The sequence below is a fragment of the Rousettus aegyptiacus genome, unplaced genomic scaffold, assembly GCF_014176215.1.
Source record: "Rousettus aegyptiacus isolate mRouAeg1 unplaced genomic scaffold, mRouAeg1.p scaffold_m13_p_16, whole genome shotgun sequence".
In the NCBI taxonomy this organism is placed as follows: domain Eukaryota; kingdom Metazoa; phylum Chordata; class Mammalia; order Chiroptera; family Pteropodidae; genus Rousettus; species Rousettus aegyptiacus.
This window is the reverse complement of record NW_023416291.1, coordinates 54,559,739-54,577,065: the sequence shown is the minus strand read 5'-3', so window position 1 is coordinate 54,577,065 and position 17,327 is coordinate 54,559,739. Positions and strand designations below refer to the sequence as shown.

At 68.8% G+C, this 17,327-nt stretch overlaps 2 protein-coding genes across 6 annotated transcripts in view; both read left to right on the top strand.

Annotated features, from left to right (window-relative positions):
* ARID3A (AT-rich interaction domain 3A) overlaps positions 1 to 17,327 on the top strand; it is a 32,294-nt gene that overhangs the window by 9,525 nt on the left and 5,442 nt on the right. For all 5 annotated transcript variants that reach the window (XM_016126665.2, XM_036234251.1, XM_036234250.1 and 2 more), the window contains exons 4-6: positions 12,960 to 13,032; positions 15,827 to 16,010; positions 16,187 to 16,431. In XM_016126665.2, coding sequence (XP_015982151.2) covers positions 12,960 to 13,032; positions 15,827 to 16,010; positions 16,187 to 16,431 — 502 coding nt within the window. The remainder of the gene's footprint in view (positions 1 to 12,959; positions 13,033 to 15,826; positions 16,011 to 16,186; positions 16,432 to 17,327) is intronic.
* On the top strand, positions 10,187 to 12,959 carry LOC107500937. The gene is given in 3 exon segments (XM_016126666.2): positions 10,187 to 11,800; positions 12,044 to 12,194; positions 12,196 to 12,959. Coding segments are annotated over 3 exon segments (717 nt in total). The 5' UTR covers positions 10,187 to 11,486; the 3' UTR covers positions 12,448 to 12,959.

Below are 17,327 nucleotides of genomic sequence, written 5' to 3'. Positions count from 1 at the left end.
ACATTAGGGCCAGTGAAAGGTGGGCTCAAGGAGGGGTCTTATAGGGCTTGGAGCTAGGGAAGGGGGGAGATGCTGGGATGACCTGGGGTCTGTTGGGAGGATGAGGGGTCAGAATCCCCAGGGGAGGACCGTATTCTGGGCAGAGGCCAGGCCAGACACAGGTTCTGTGCCCATCTGGTGACATGGGGGGACCAGCCAGGTCCTGGGTGTCCCAGGGGCCTGCTCCGGCACCAGGCATCCTCCGGAGGTGCCCTGCGCCGCGGGGGCGGGGGCGGGAAGGGGTGTCGGGAAGCCCCTGGGGAACCTCCCCCCGCCCTCCCCACGGTGCCTGCCTCATCAAAGCGGCTGTGGCTGCTGGCACGGAGCCAGCCGGGCCGTGGCGGGTGCGGGGAGGGTGCTCGCCCGCCGGCCCTGGCACCGTGCCCCTACCCGTGCCAGCCCTGGGAACCGCACTGACTCAGCCGGAAGAGCCTTATCTGGCCCTGTGCTGTCCCCTGGCTGCCGGGTCACCGCCGTGGCCTGGCCCCACGGCCACCGCCAGCTGCACTCCCGCTGCCAAGTGCCCGGCCACGCCCCACGCTTTCTAATAACACACGCGCTGCTGGGAGCGGTGTCCTCGGGCTGTGATCTCGCTGGGCGCCAGTCGGGTGTTGGCGTGGGCGGAGCGCGTGCGTGCGTGTGGGCGGAGTCGGGTCCGCGTGGGCGGAGCGTGTCGTGCGTGTGGCCGCCCGTCCCCATGGACGTGGTCTGGGTCCACGTGGGCGGAGCGCGTGCGTGCGTGTGGGCGGAGTCGGGTCCGCGTGGGCAGAGCATGTCGTGCGTGTGGGCGGAGCGTGTCGTGCGTGTGGCCGCCCGTCCCCATGGACGTGGTCTGGGTCCACATGGGCGGAGCGCGTGCGTGCGTGTGGGCGGAGTCGGGTCCGCGTGGGCGGAGCATGTCGTGCGTGTGGGCGGAGCGTGTCATGCGTGTGGCCATCCGTCCCTGTGGACGTGGTCCGGGTCCGCGTGGGTGGAGCGTGTGCGTGCGTGTGGCCGCCGTCCCCGAGGACGTGGTCCGGGTCCGTGTGGGCAGAGCGTGTCGTGCCTGTGGCCGCCGTCCCCGAGGACGTGGTCCGGGTCCGCGTGGGTGGAGCGTGTGCGTGCGTGTGGGCGCCGGGCCCCGAGGACGTGGTCCGGGTCCGCGTGGGCGGAGCGTGTGCGTGCGTGTGGCCGCCGTCCCCGAGGACGTGGTCCGGGTCCGTGTGGGCAGAGCGTGTCGTGCCTGTGGCCGCCGTCCCCGAGGACGTGGTCCGGGTCCGTGTGGGCGGAGCGTGTCATGCGTGTGGCCGCCATCCCCGAGGACGTGGTCCGCGTCCACGTGGGTAGAGCGTGTGCGTGCGTGTGGCCACCGGGCCGCCCCCGAGGACGTGGTCCGGGTCCGCGTGGGTGGAGCGTGTGCGTGCGTGTGGGCGGGGTCGGGGTCGTGTGGGCGGAGTGTGTCGTGCGTGTGGGTGGAGCGTGCGCGTGGGCGGAGCGTGTCGTGTGTGGGGGCGGGGTCGGTGTGGGCAGAGCGTTTCGTGCGTGTGGGTGGAGCGTGTGCGTGCGTGTGGGCGGAGCGTGTCGTGTGTGGGGGCGGGGTCGGTGTGGGCAGAGCGTTTCGTGCGTGTGGGTGGAGCGTGTGCGTGCGTGTGGGCGGGGTCGGGGTCGTGTGGGCGGAGTGTGTCGTGCGTGTGGGTGGAGCGTGTGCGTGCGTGTGGCCGTCGGGCCCCCGAGGACGTGGTCCAGGTCCGGTTGGGCGGAGCGTGTGCATGCGTGTGGGCGGGGTCGGGGTCGGTGTGGGCGGTGCGTGTCGTGCGTGTGGGCGGGGTTGGGTCCGCGTGTGCGGAGCGTGTGCGCGTGTTGCGTGCGTGCACGTGTGTGTATCATGGCCATGTGGACTCATCCATGGCATCTGTTACGTGTACCTGTCATCTCAGGCACTTGCGCCCGTGTCTCGCGTGTGTCTGTGTGTGCATACACCACGTGAACGCATCCCTGATGCGTGGACGTCGCGCTGGGCCTGTCCTGCGGCTGGACACACCAGGGTGGCTGGACCTGTGTGTGCTGACCCCAGCGCTTCGCGTGCCCCTGGCATCTTCCTGACAGGGCCAGAGTCACCTATGGATGTTCATTCATGCGTGACTGTATGTGTAGGGCTCTGTGGGCGCATGCATGTGTGGGCAGAAGCATGGCCAGCTGCCAGGTCGGCCTACCCGTGAGCCCTGTGTGCCTGCCTCCCGCCTGGTGAAGCAGGAGTCACAGCGGAGCCTGCTGGCCATCAGCCAGGCAGCCACGTCCCCTGGTTAGTGGGTGATGTTGGCCCCGGGAGTGGTGGGCCCCGGTCGCCCGTGCTGCTGGCCGAGGGGCTGTCAGGCTCCCGCCACAGGCTCCGTCCCACCTGTCCCTTGTGTGCTGTTGGCCTTGGGCAAGAGTGCGCCGTCTCTGATCCAGGGAGGGTTCACTCTGCCCCTGTTTTCCCACCCGACCCCCACCGCCTAGGTTTTCCAGTCCTCAGAGCCAGCACCCCCCCCACAGCAACATGGCGGGGCATCTGTCCCCTGACCCGTGTGACGGCCGCACACCCCTATCGCAGGCCTTCACCCTGTCGGCCTGGTCAGGGAGGCAGCTGGGGGTGTCGGCCAGCGGGTGCACACGCAGGGGCGGGGCGCAGACCGCCCCTTCTCTGCCCGCCTGGCTGCACGCGGCCAGAGGACAATTGGGGGTCACGGGGTTAAACGGTAACCGATCTGTCTATTGAAGGCCCCAGCTCGGGCGAGACCTTGTCCTGTGGTCAGGGCCAGCAGGGTCTCGAGGGGCCGGGGGTGGGCGGCAGGGCGGGTGCAGAGTCAGCCACCCGCCACCCCTGCGGGCCCCGTGGTCTCCGGACACAGACGATGGGGAAGAAGCAGAGAAGCAGGCCCGCGTTCAGGGAGAGACCCCTCAGGGCGAGCACTGTCCCCCTGATCCAGAGCCACAGCATGGGTCCTTAGGCTGAAGTGGGCTCTTTGCCCATGGTGTCAGTTAAGGGGTCACGCTGAAGAAGGGGGACCTTGTTAGGAGATGTGCACACAACACAGGGACGTGGCCGTGCAGAGGAGGAGGCGGGGGCCAGGGCAACGACGTGGCCACCAGCCCAGGGGCACTGCAGCCTCCAGGAGCTGGGAGAGGCGGGAAGGACCCTCCCCTGGGCCTCGGGAGGGAGCGTGGCCCCACCACACCTGGCTCTCACACGTCTGGTCCCAGAACCGGGAGTAGGTGGCTCCGAGTCTGTCACTTTGTCCCCGCCGCCCAGGAGATAATTCAAAGCCTGCGGAGGGTGAGGGCTCTGACTCGAGGCTGGGCAGTGTGGGCACTTCGTGGAGCCCAGGACCCACCGGGCACACGACGTGGGTGGCCCCGGCCCCCACCAGCCACGGACTCTGCTTCAGTGACTGGTCCGGGGCAGGAAGCCTGCCGGGCTCTGCGCCCACACACATGCGTCTGAGCCTGGTCCTTCTGCGGTACGTCCGGGGTGCCTGCGGTGCTTACCACTGTCCCCGGCCCTGGGGCCGCGTCTGTGAGCAAAGCAGACAGTGGCTGCAGTCCTGTTGGCAGCGTGGGGGGTGGGGCAGTGGGCTGGGCAGGCTGTCTGGGCCATTATCTGGAGCTGGGGTGTGTCTGTTTGTGCGGCTGTGTCTGAGTGGACAGGCGTGTCCGTGTGTGCCCTGGAGGCCACGTTAGGGGGGCAGGGCCATGGACATCAGGAGGGTCAGGGGCCTCTGGACAGGTGGGAGGGTTGGTGTGAGGTCATGTGGCTGCCTTGGGGTGGGACAGGTGGTCCAGGGTTTTTGCTTGCTGAGGACTCTCGGGGCTTGTGCGTGAGCCTTGCCAGTGTCGGGGGGTTGTCTGGCATCTCTGGCCAGGATGGAGAGAGCGGGAGTGGCTGTGGGCCCTGGGTCCGTCACTTCCTCTTTCTGTACCATGTGTGAGGGGTCTCTGAGGGCCCCCATGGCCACCATGGCCTCTGCCTTGTCAGGCTGTGCACCCCCAAATCCTCACCCCGCATAGAGCACGAGGCCGTTGACACAAATGTGATCTTCTGTCATCCAGGGGGACACCTGCCTGGCCCCTGGACCCCAATGCCATGGGCTCCCCACTTTGGACCTGGTGGGGGCCAGCCACCCCTTCTTTCTGTCCTTCACCTCAGCCTCCATCTGCAGCCAGCTCGGAGACTCTCCCCTGGAGCCCTGCCGCGGGCCTGTTCCTGACACCTCCCCGTCTCTGTACCTCCCCCCGCCCCCCACCACATCACCCTATAATTCCTCCTCAACTGCCACTTTCCTAGGGGTGGCGGCTGGCCCCGCCCCACCGGGCGCCCTGTGGACGGGCGAGCGCAGGCTCGGTGCCACGCCTGCCCGGCCCGGCGGCGGCCCCTGCCCCAGCTGGCTCTGCGCCCGGCCGGGGCCTGCCCGGCCCTCCCTGTGCCTCCCTGTGCCCTTAAGTCAGGCCACGCATCTGCGGACGGGAGCTCGATTCTTGGAAGGGAAGTGGGGCCTGAGGGCTCTGCGGTGCTGGTTGCCTCGCGATCCCCGCGCAGGGTGGAGCCCGGCCGCGCTGGGGCGCAGGTGGCCGGTGTCGGCCGGTCACCGCCACGGCTTTTGGCGGCGGTCAGTGCCTGCTGTTCTGGAGGACGACGTGGCGGGCGTCCACTGCGTGCCCGCTGGGGCCGCCCAGCCGGCGTCTCCCCGCCTGCTCTGTGTCTCCCTGAGAGCGAGTTTCCCCGGGGGTGTCTCCTGGGAGGTGGGCTTGGGTGGCCCCCCGAGGCTGCCGGCCACCCCCAGGCATCTCCTGCACTCCTGCCCTCAGCCTGGGGCCTGGCAGCAGCTCCCTCCCGTGGGTGTGCCTGGCCCAGAGTCCCTCCCTTGGGACACCCGCGTGGGAGCCTTGCCGCCTGCCTCTGACATGGGGACCCGGTCGGCTTGGCCGTTCAGAGAACCTGGGCTGGAGTGACAGGGACCTCGCCCCCGGCCCGGCGGGCCTTTCTGAGGAGAGCCCCCCCCCCCCGGTTCACTCCGGGGCTGCCTGGGCTCGTCCGTAGGGAACCCCAGGGGACCCCAGGACAGGTGCCAGGCGCTGGGCACAGGGCCTGGACCTGAGGCATCCCCGAGCTGGTGGTCTGGCGAGACCATGAGGCTGCAGTGTTGGGGTTGTGGGGGCCCAGGACCCCCAAGAGCAGTGTGAACCCTCCGCTTAGTAACTGCTGGGGGCGGGGAGCAGGTCAGGGTTAGGGGGCATCTGGCCCTGAGGCCTTTGTCTGCCTGATGCGTCAGGGCTGGTAAGGCCACGGCTGGGGGTCCTTCCGGGGTGCTGAGGGGCTCGGCCTGGCTGGCTTCCTCTTGGTCTCCATCTCCCCGTCTGTGAAACGGGGTCCCATGTGGCTACTGCTCAGCTCGGGGCCAGGCTGGGTGAGGGGCTCCCGGGTGTGTGCATGCCGCTGTGCGGCAGCGTGGGACGATGCCTCGCTCCCCTGCTCCACGTCCCAGACGCGCTCTGCTGGTCCCCGTCCCCGCCGTGACGTGGGTCTGGGAGGTGACTGGCCTTGGCCTGCCACCGAGGCGGTTCCTCTCGCTGCCCCGAAACCACGTTTCTGGAGCCGGCCCTTCCCACGCACGCCTGTTCCCCACCTGGACACCCCGTGGCCCCAGGAAAGTCCAGCCGAGGGTTGGGGGGGCTGCGGTTTAGCGTTGGGGCCCTGCCCCCAAACCTCTCGCTCCGGAAATCCAGGGAGATGTGCGTACCCTCGGAGTCTTAGGTTCCGTGACTCGTTTCTGGAGCTTTTTATTAATATCCGTGTTGTGGGTGGGGATGCTGTGTCCTTCCAGAGGGGGAACCCACGTGGGCGGGCGTGTGGGGGCCCCGGCGGCAGATGTCTCTGCCCTGCCCAGAATCACTTCCCCAATCCCCAGGGCGCCCGCCGGCAGCATCTGCGCGAGGGGCCCCGGCTGGAGCGCTGACAGGAACTGAAAGGCCGGCCGGGCACCCTCGAGGTCAGGTGCCTGAGGGCGGTTCCCGGGGAGGGCCTGGGGTCCCTCGGTCCTGGGCGGGGCCCCTGCCAGGTGCCGGCGGCGTGCGCCCCTGCCCCCCCCACCCCGCCCGAGGCACGCCCAGTTTCAGCGGACCCCCATGCTCTGGCCATGGGCCCCTTGGGGCGTCTGGGTCCCCAGCGTCCAGCTCAGTGGCGGCTGCGGGCCGGGCTGTCCTGGGCAAAACCTTGTGAGCCGGCCGCCCTCATTGGTCTGCACATTCTCTGAGCTGCATCCTGGGAGTTTCCCGAACAGGAAAAAAACCCCTCAACCTCAGAACCCCGGATGCCTGCCTGGCCGGCCTGGGGCCTGGTCTTGCTGCCCTTGGATCCAGGGGGAAGGCCATGGCCATGGCTTCCTGACCGGAGCCCCTGTGCCCACAACAGGTAAACCGAGGCCCGGGGTGCAGACAGGGAGGGTCCAGACACCAGCTGACCGCCTCTCACAGCGCCACGGAGGAGCCCTATGGACTTCATCCCATTGTCCGTCTGTCTGTCCATGCTTGGGGTCTGTGCGGGGAGGGGGAGACCATGCCTTCAGGCTCTGCACTAAGAAACAGTTGGATCAAGGCTTGGCAGGTGGTTGGTGTGAGGCTTCGTCACCAGCCAGGCAGGGAAGCCTGCTGCCTGTCTCAGTTTCCCTGAGCACATGGCCAGGAAGGCCATGGGGAGACTGCGGGGTGCCGCCCCCACCCCGCCCTCCGGCAGCCGTGGGTGTTTCTGTGAATGGGAGAGCCTGGGGGCCCCCAGGGACGCTGCTCCCGGCCCACCTGGGGCCCCACAACGGCCTTGAGCGCTGAGTCATCCCAGCAACAGCAAGGGGCCTCACCAGCCCGATAACGAGAGGAGGGGCGTTATCGGCGGTGGGCGGGGAGGGGGCAGCAGGCCGGGCCCAAGTGTGCATGCTCCCCCGTTCCTTCATGGGCAGGCGCCTGCCACATGCCAGGGTCTGTGCCCGGCACCCATGGGCCCTGATCCTGCCCTTGGTGGGGAGAAAGACGGAAAGAAGTCAGCTCCAAATCATGGCACAGTCACGTGACCCCGGCAGTTGCTGGTGCTCTTGGGGGCACGGCCCTGGTTCTGGGGCTCAGAGCTACAGGCATGAGGGAGGCTCAGAGTGGGCGTGAGGGACTCCAGGTGGAGGGACCAGCAGGTACAAAGGCCGCAGGGCAGGACCGGGCATGGCTGGAGCCAGTGAGGGACGTGGGACGGCCACCGGGCCACGTGGGCCCGGCAGCCTGGAAGTCCCTGCTTTTTCTCCTGAGAGCTGTCACCGGCAGCGCAGGAGCAGGGGAGGATGGTAGGGCCTGGGGGGCTGCGAGGAGCGAGTGTCACGACCACCCCGGTGGCCCCTGGGTGTCGTGAGGCCTGGGGGTCAGGGGGTCAGGGCCAGCCGCCGCCTCCCCTGCCTCGTCTGCCCTCGGTCCCCGTTGCGCTAGGAGTTACGTTGAATTGATTCCTACTCAGAATCCAAAAGCCGTCAAACTGCAGGTGACCTCGTGTGCACCTGGTTCACGGCGGCCAAAATGGGACGCAGCCGAGCATCGTGAGCGGGGGCTGGACGCACACGGCCCGTCCACGCGGGGCGGTGGCGGGGCAGGCGCCGACACTTGTCCTGGCGCGGACCGACCTGGACACGTGGCGCTCGGCAGAGCCGCCGGACACACAGGGCCCGTGGCCCGCGGCTCTGTTACGTGCACCATCCAGGCACGTGCACAGACCGGAAGCGGGTTCCAGGTGTCGGGCTGGAGAGGGGGAGGGGCGGTGGAATGTTCTGGAATTAGAGGAGGCCGTTGCCCAGCATCGCGAACGCGCCGAAAGGCACCAGACTGTTTACTCTAAGACGGTGAACTCCGCGCTCTGTGACTTTCAGAGATTCGGGGAAAGCAGGAGCGTGAGCCTTCCAGCAGCCCGGCCACGCCCGGCCCCGCCGGCAGGCTCCCGGGGCCCGCCAGGGTTCCAGCGTCGTCCCCGGGCCCGCGGCCCTGGTGTCTGTCCTCTCCTCTGACCCTCAGTGGCCCAGGACCCCCCGGGAGGCCCCTGGGCGCACAGCGCGGCCAGCGAGGTCCGTTCCCACCCGGGCTGTGTGTCCGCCGGCCTATTTCTGGCCAGGGAGAAAGACATGCTTCTGTGGCCGCCCATGGGCTGTAGTGGGTGGCACAGAAACGTGCCTTTTTAGGGAGGCTTTGCCGGCTGGGGTGTCTCTCCCGTGCCCGTTTGCCAGGGGGACGTCGTCCTTCTCGGTGGCTCGGGGCTCGCCGCTCCCCAGACCCTGGTTTCTGGGTTTTCCCAGTTCGGTCCTCTCTGCCTTCAAGGACAGCAGCTTCACTCCTGGGGTGCCCCCGCTGGCCCGGTGGCCTCATCCCGAGGTGGGGCCCTGTGGACTTTGGAGCCACCTGGGGGGCGGGAGGGTGCCTGAGCAGATACCGTTAGGGAACAAAGTCCTGCTGGGGGCCCTGTGAGCGGCTCCTTTATAGCCTGGGCCCCTCAAGGCCCGACACCGCCCCTGGGCCCCCCGTGGCAGGCTGGGAACTGGTGCCTGGCGCCCGGGCGGAGCCTTCTGGTGCTGTGACCTTCAGCGGGCCCACTGGTGCTGGGGAGGGGGCCTCCTGTGTGGTGGGCCCTGGCAGCACTCCCCAAACATGTGGGTGGTGGATTTGTTGGTGGCTGCAGTGGCCTTTTGGGCTGGTGGGCCAGGGAGGGGTCCCACACCAGGGGTGAGCTTCCTAGCGCCAGAGAACCCCTCAACTCTGGGGCTCACCTGAGCCTGGTCAGCAGCAGAACCAGCTCCAGCGGGAGAATGCTGACCGTTTGGCCACAAACAAGAATTTCCTGTTTGCCCACCAGGCCCTTGGGGTGGGGGTGGATACCGCACTGCCCCTCCCTCTCCTGCCTGAGCCCCGAGCCCTCTTTGCTTCCTCCTCTGTGGCCCCTCCTGGAGGGGACGCCCCTCCGTGTCCCTCGTGCCCCCAGCACCTCCGCCCCTCCCCCACACCCGCGGGCTGGGCCATGGGCGTTTGTGCACCGGCTGCTGGAGGCGTCCGTCGTCCACCGGGAAACCCGCGTGTGGCCTGAGCCTCCGCGCAGAGTGCTCAGGACGAAACGGACGAAGGTGTCGGAGGGCAAGGGGGGCTCGGGGGCTGCTCCCCATGACGGTGACGTTTGGGCAGGAGGAAGAGACCGCAGAGGTGGGGGAGGCGTCCCAGGAGGGGGACCGAGGGCTGCAGCGCAGGGCCAGGGGGAGCTGGGCGGCGGGGGGCGGGGGGCGCAGGCTGCCTGGACAAGCCTCTCTGGCTGCTCGGCCCCACTCGCTCTGGGCCTCAGTTTCCCCTTCTGCAAAGTGGGTGGTGCTAGGGAGGGGGGGTCGGTCCCGTGGTGGACTCCACCGCTGGTGGGGACGCCCCTGCAGCCACACGGGCGAAGGGGCGAGGGGCGGGTGTGTCACGGAGATCCTGCGGTGCGTCTCTGAGCACCCACGGGTGCCTCCAACCTCGGTGCTCACGTCCGCGTGTCCGGTCTCTGAGCACCCACGGGCGCCTCCAACCCCGGTGCTCACGTCCGCGTGTCCGGTCTCTGAGCACCCACGGGCGCCTCCAACCCCGGTGCTCACGTCCGCGTGTCCGTCCTGAAACCAGTTTTCACAGAGACCCGGGGACGGCGGGGCGGGGCGGGGCCGCAGGCCAGGACGTGGACCCAGCGGGCCGGACGCTGGGTGCAGCTGGCTTAGTGCGGCCCGGGCCCGGGGTCGCGGAGGGACGAGCGACCGTCCTCACGTGGCACGGGGGTCCCCGGCCCGTTCAGCCGGCCACTGCTGGGCGCCCACCTCTAGACACAGGAGACGCGACAGATAGAACTCTCCGGGGCAGAGGACGGCAGCCCCGGGCCCGAGGGCAGCGGAGCGTGAGGGCAGAGTGCTCGGCGGGGCGGGGGCTGCGGCCGCCACCGCAGCGTGGGCTTTGCCGAGCCGAGCCCCGGGAGGCGGAGGCCAGAGGGGCAGAGCTGGGCATGGGAGGACCCGCCAGGGCAGAGGCGGGCGGGTCGCCTGGTGGGGGCGGGAAGCCAGGCTGGAGCTGAGGCCGCGGGCTGGGGGAGGCAGAGCGCCTGCCGCCCGGCGTTCGGCTCCCTGCGCTGGCCCTGGGGAATCGGGGAGAGGGCCCTTATCCGGGCCTTCCGCCCAGGGTCCGGTTTCCGGAGGTCTCGCCCAGTGTCCAGCCTGGGCTCCCGGCCCCGGGAATGGCAGGCGGCCGATTCCAGTGCCTCCTGGTCCGCCTGAGAGGGGCCGGGTTCTAGCCAGAGGCCCCGGGGGGACCGCGGCCCAGGCGTGGGGTGTTATGGCTGAGCTGTGTCATTCGAAGGCCTTGCAAAGACGGGAAGCTGGGCCCACTGGCCCATAAGGGGGGCCTAGACACCGCCATGGGGTGCCTTGACACCGTCCCCAGCACCGCCGTCCCTGGAGCCCGGTGGGCAGTCCCAGCTGGCCGGCCAGGGCGGGGACACATGCCGCAGGGGTGCGGAACTCGGGGCCCGAGCCCCATAAAGCTGAGGCGGCCTTTACTGCCCGGCTTTGTTGTCGGCTGCCCAGGGCAACGGCCATTAAAACGGCCACCTCTGCCACACAGCCCTTTATGGCCTCGCACAGCCCCCCAGCCCTGCCATTTGGCCTGAGGGTTAACTCCCCCCCGTCCCCCGCCGAGCCAGCCACCTCGGCCGAGGGGTCACCAGGCAGCTGGTCTCCACCCGGAGCCTCGGTTTCCCCACCCAGAATACGGGGGTCATGGCGGTACTCAGTGCAGGGGTGGAGCTGTTGTGTTCACTGCACAAGAGACGCGGCTGCTGAGGGCTTGGGGGCTGGTGGGCGCCCCCCACCCCCAGTCTGGGTCAGGATCTCAAAGGAAGAGATGTTGCTCCTCGCCAGGGATGCCGGGGCTTCACTGGTCCCCAGGGAAGTGCCCTGGGACGGCTGTGACGAGGAACCTCACACCGGGCAGCTTAAAACAACAGGACTTTCTTTCCCTGCGATTTGGAGGACTGGACTCTCAGACGAAGGTGTCGCAGGGCCCCTGGGTGGTGGAGGGAGGCCCTTCCTCCCTCTTCCAGCTTCAGGGGCGCCTGTGTCCCTGGGCGGTCACCCAGTCTCCGCCTCTGTCTTCACGTGGCTCCTCCGTGTCTGTCCGCTCCTTACATGGGGGTGGACAGTGGCGTCCGTCTACTCCAGTGTGAGCTCAGCTGATGACTCCTGCAAAGACCCCTTTCAGCAGAATGCCCCACTCTGAGGCCCCAGATGGACGGACTGTGGGACCCCTGCCGACCCTCGTCTGTCTGAGCTCGCCCTCTGCCCCGCCCGGCCTGGCCGTGGAGAGGAGCGTCGGGTGCGCGTCACACTGCCCTGAGCCTGGCCGCCTCCTAGATGCCGGTGACCAAGCGGGCCGCATACCTGCTGTCCTGCTGGGCTGCGGGCCGGGCCCGGGCGTGTGTGGACGCTCACGTCCCTCCGATGCGGGCCGGGGGCAGGTCGTGCAAGGGCTGCTGTGTGGGCAGGGCGGCCTGGCCTGAGCCCGGCCTCGGGAAGGTCCACCTGCAGACCCACACCCCTCGGCAGGGGGAAGTACGGGCCTCTCTGGACGCCACAGATCAGCGCAGGAATGCGGCCGCCCAGCCTGGCTGGGCCGCATGGAGGAGACAAAGGCTCCTGGCTCTCCTGGTCCTTGCCCTGTGGACCCCACTTTGTCTCTGTTGCTCAAATGAGGAAATCAAGGCTCAGAGAAGGGCCAGAAGGGGAGGGGTGGTCGGCCCCGATGACCACCCCCTCAGACCCCAGGATGTCATGTGCAGGAGCTGGGCTGGGCGTTGGTACACTCTTGGGCCCTGATGAAGGATTATTCTTCCCAGGCAGCCCGGCTGGGGCTAATTGGTGGTTTCCAGCCCCCCCCCCCCCAGGAGTGCAGGCTGCGGGGTGCAGCCCCAGGAGCTCCACTTCCAACCTGCTGTTTGCATTGTTCTCCTTGCCAGGTTGCCCCCTTCCCAGCTGCACCCCACCACCTCGCTCCCTAATGATCTCTGCAGCTTCCTGCCCACCAGCACCTGGGAGCTGATGGTCACAAAGCAGGGGAAGACCCCCCCCAGACCCAGACAGTGGCCCGGTTCCCTCCTGCGATGACAGGCAGCCAACACCCAGGACGGAGTCAGGCCCAGGCTCCTCAGTAGTTCTGGGCTCTGGTCGTCTGCTTGCTTCTGTGCCTCAGTGTCCCCATCTGCAAAATGGGGTTGTGTCTCGGCGGCAGATGCGTGTGCGTGACTGGCAGGGCAGGGCCGGGGCGATTCCACCCACCGCCGTCGTGATGGCAATGGCCAGGGTGGATGCCGTCTAACGTACTCAAGACCTGCCCCCTGGTCCCATGAATGGGACCTTGTGTGGATATGTCGTCAATTAGGGATCGACATGAGATGAGGTGGTTCTAAATCCAGCCACAGGTAGCCTGGGAAAGGAGGGGAGTTTGGGCACAGACCAGGAGCTGCGTGACAGTGCAGACGGAGACCAGGGTGGTGTGGCCGGCAGCCCAGGGATGCCTGGGGCCCCCAGGAGCCGGGCGAGGCGGGCAGGACCTCCCCTGGGGCCTCTGGAGGGCGTGGGGCCCTGTGACGCCCTGCTCTCAGACCTTGGGCCCCAGGGCTGCAGGAAGGCACACCTCGGGGGCTTAAGCCCCCCCCCCCCCGAAGCCTCGTGTGTGTGTGTCTCTGTGGACTCAGGGGAGAGATGGGTTTGGGCTTCCCGGGACCTGTGTCTGCCAATGACCCCCTCAGGTGGCCTTCCGTGCGATGGGGCCGTGGTGCCCATGCCAGGCTCTGGCATCAACTAACCGGACCCCTCCCTGCCTCATAGCTCTACGAACTGGATGGGGACCCCAAGAGGAAGGAGTTCCTGGACGACCTCTTCAGCTTCATGCAGAAGCGAGGTGAGGCGGGCCCTTCCTCCCTGGGCCCGTGGGAGGGGGCAGGCGTGTCAGAGTGGCCGTGAGTTCTCCGTGGCCGGAGGCATCCAAGAGCTGTCTGCTGGGGAGAGGAGGCAGCTCCTGCCACGGGTGTCGGGGGGCAGAGGGGCCCTGCCCAGAATGGGTGGCTCTCGCCCTTACTGCCGAGACCCGGGTTACGATGGCAGCTGGGCAGGGCTCCCGGGGGGGCGGGGGGGGCAGGCACCAGGACTGAGAGAGGCGCCCTGGTCATGCCCCGGCCCCTTCTGCATTCTTGGGACCTCAGTCCTTCACCCCATCTATAAGACGGGCCACACGGTCCCCACTGTTGGCAGCGCCCAAATCATGCTGCGTGCTGGGCCGCGTGTGCTGAGCGCCAGCAGGATGCCCGCCCGACAGCTCTGCAGCCCGTCCCCTCCTTCCCCCGGTCTACGGTGTGGCCGTCGCTGACCAGGGCCTCACCAGGAGGTGTCTGGGCGTTGGGAACAGTGACGGGACTGGGGGCTGGTGCGGGTGGGGACACCGAGGCCCCGACACTGGAGGGTGTCGGTCCTTAGGGGCGAGCCAGGCTCAGAGGGGATGGGGGTCAGCCAGGGGGCCCCAGAGGTCGCCGCGCATGGGCCTCGCCCCCAACTTGGAGGTGCCACAGGGTAGAGGCAGGTCTGTCTGTGGGGTGCCCATCGCAGGGCGGGGTTCTGGCCCTGGGCAGCCCTCTGGAGGGTCATTAGGGCCCACTGGGGCCTCAGCCACAGAGGGAGGAAGGAATGGGGCGGCAGGGGCCACCCGGGGGCCATCGCAGGGGCCGGCCCTGCCGCCTTGTCCAGGCCCCTGCCGGCCCCTCCCTCCCTCCCTCAGCTTCTGTAAACACAGGCCCAGCCCGGGCTGGCCGGAAGGGCCAAGGGCCGGAGATGAGAGGGGCGTTAACCCCTCCTGTGCTGGGCCAGGGGAATGCAGACCCCGTTCTGGGCCAGGGCCCCTGCCCTGTTATCGTCCAGCCCAGCCAGGCCTGCTGCCCCCCAAGTGGCCAGAGAGATCCTTGGCCCCTCTTTATCGGCCTGTCCACACCCGACCGAGCCCCTACTCCACCCCCTGTCCTGGGGCTCAGCCTCATGGCCCATGGCCCACCCATTTGGCCCCAGACCAGGCATTGCGTGTCCAGGGGTGCTAGGAAGTGCTGTGAGTCCCCTCTGTGTGTGGAAGAGGCCAGGGGACCCAGACAGCAGGGCCGGACCCTGGCCACACAGGGGTCCGAGGGTCTGTGTCCAGCTCTGTCCTTCACCAAGCCAGCGGCTCCTGTAGGGCAGGAGGCAGGGAACCCCGACGCTTCTCTCAGAACCCGGCCCCAGACCCGCCCCACCCGCCTCCCAGCCTGGACGCCACGTCCTGTGTCCCACAAGCCCCTTCCCTGGACTCCGAGGGCCACAGAGAATGCGGGAGGGGCCCGCCCGCACCCACCCTCCTGTGGCCCCGGGCCCGCCCCGCCCTCCACCCTCAGTCCGAGCCTCTCCTGCCCTCCTGGTCCTCCTCCTTCTGTAAACATCCATCCAGGCCCCGCCTGCCACAGACTCCACTGGATTCCTTAATTCTCCCCTCCCTGGCCCCGGGCAGCCTGAATCCCGTGTCCCAGTGGGGGGGCCAGGCAGGCCCTGGGGCCACTTCCCCCAGCTGGGTGTGCTGACATGGGGTGCTTTCTCCATCGCCCTCTGGGGGTGGGGAGGATTGGAATTGGGTGGGTGGGAGGCTGAGGTCCATCTTCCTCCCCGGCCCCTCCTCTGGTCAGTGGGGATTTTGCAACCTGCGAAGGAAGGGCCCGAGCAGCCAGGCAGGGGCGGCAGCAGGGATGCGGGCCAGGGGGGCACCGCTGGGCTCCGGGGCCGGCTCTCGGCTTCTTCCTCCACTCACGCCCTTTCCCCCGGCTGTCCACCCACCTCGGGCTGGGCTGTGGCCGGCCAGCCCTCCCTGCGTTCACTGAGTGCTCGCTGCGTGCCAGACTGGGCACGGGGGGCCTCGTGCGGGCAGGACGGGGGGTGGCGGGTCCAGGGGAGGCACAGACGTCCAACCTGGGGTCCACCTGCCGGGCAGAGAGGTGAGATGGGGCCTTTGCTGCCCTTGGCCAGCGAGGTGCCAGCAGGCCCAAGGCTCTGAGGCTGGGTGCAGAGGCCTCGAGGGTCAGGCAGACAGGAAGGGGAGCTCACTTGTGGGCAGGGGGCAGCTGCTCCCTTCCTGGGCCAGCCCCCTGCCCCATCTTTCTGGGCCGCCCGCCCCCGCCACCCGCCCTCTCAGGGGTCAGCAGCAGGGTCAGGCCCTCGCTCCCTAGCTGCAAACCCCCCAGGACCTGGAGGGCAGGTCGCAGGAGTTGTTTTGGCAGCTGTTGAGGTTGGCAGGGAAGTAGGAAGAACGAAGGCTGAGCTCTTGGGCCCCCCATCTCCCTGCCCGTGCCCCCCGCCCCCAAGCTCAGATCTGGGCAGGGAAACTGAGGCAGAGCTGCCCAGTGCTCGGCAGTGGAGTTCTCACCGGGGTGGTCCCGCCCCCAGGGGACACTGGGAAATGTCCGAGGCATCTGTGGTCACCAGGACGGGCGTGCTCCTGGCCTCGAGCTGGTGGGGGGCCACAGTGCCCTGGACAGTCCCCCACACAGTGTGACGCGGCCTGTCGTTCACACGGCCATTGGGGGGACGCCGCTCCGGACCGGCGCGTTGACCACAGAGTTGGCGTCTGCTCGCGGGGGGCTCCGGCCCCAGTGACAGCACCGCCTCCCTGGCCTGCCCCTCCCCCGCAGGGACGCCCGTGAACCGCATCCCCATCATGGCCAAGCAGGTGCTCGACCTGTTCATGCTGTACGTGCTGGTGACGGAGAAGGGGGGCCTGGTGGAGGTCATCAACAAGAAGCTGTGGCGTGAGATCACCAAGGGCCTCAACCTGCCCACGTCCATCACCAGCGCGGCCTTCACCCTGCGCACCCAGTGAGTGCCGGGGCGGGGGCTTCGCGGGCGGGTGCGGGGGGGTTTGCGGAGGGGGCGGCGGGGGCAGAGGCCCGGGCCCCCGTGACTCGCGGGGGGCGGAGCCGCCGCAGCTGAGGGCAGCGAGGCGCCGCGGGAGGCGTCCCCGGTGCCAGCCTGTCACCCCGCCCCTGCCGCAGGTACATGAAGTACCTGTACCCCTACGAGTGCGAGAAGCGCGGCCTGAGCAGCCCCAGCGAGCTGCAGGCCGCCATCGACAGCAACCGGCGCGAGGGCCGGCGCCAGGGCTTCGGCGGCCTCTACGCCTGCTCGCCGGGCGGGGCCCACGGCATGCTGTCCTCGCCCAAGCTGCCCGTGCCCTCCCTGGGCCTGGCCGCCAGCACCAACGGCAGCTCCATCACCCCAGCCCCCAAGATCAAGAAAGGTAAGGGGCCTGACGGCAACTCGGGCTGCGTGGCCTCGGGGGGCACCTCCTCCTCTCTCCGGTGACAGGGCGACGAGCCCCAGAGCGGGAGGGGGCGGCCAGTTCTGTGCGGGGGCAGGCGTGACTGGCCGCGCGCAGCCCCCCGCCCGGTGCCCGTGGCCGACCACGCGGTTCCGTCCTCGAGCGTTGGAGTCCCCGGCGCTTCGCCCCAGCACACGGCGCCGCGCGTGTGGCGTGGGGCTCGCAGACTGGCCCAGCATGGCACCAGGGCCTCGGGGCGGCTTGGCGCCCCTTCCCAAGGCCGGTTTCCTTACGGGTGAAGTGGAGAAAATGGCCCCCCACTCGTGGAGCTGCGTCGTGGGGTGTCTTCGGTGTGAACGACGCCCAGCGTGGGCCAGGCCTGGGTTTGCTGGAACCTGACAGCCAGCCCCCCGACCCCAGTTCCCGCCCGTGGCCGGCACCGGCAATCATGGAGTCCCCTCTCCCACAGAGCCTCCGAACCGTCCAAGCACAGCAGCACCAGGGCACGTGTGGCCCAGGGGCCTCACACTCGCCCGTTCGCCTGTCGGGGTTCTCGTCGTCCTCCACCACACGGGCTGTGCCCCCCTACTTCCTGGGGTTGGCCGGAAGACCGAGCCAGCCCCGCAGGGCCCTGAGTCGTTAGGACAGGTTAGATCCGAGGCGAGTGCAGCCTCGCTGACGTTAGCCCGGTCAGTGTTCTGGGCCTCAGTTTCCTGTCCTGGCCTCGGGGAGCTCCAGTGACACCTGTTAACGGTTATTAAGCTGCTCCCGAATGTGGGCCGGGCCCCGTGCTGGAGCTGGGGAAGGCGGATAGGACAGAGGGGTTCTGCCCCGGGGGAGTCACCAGAGAGCCGGGAGACAAGCAGCAGTCCACA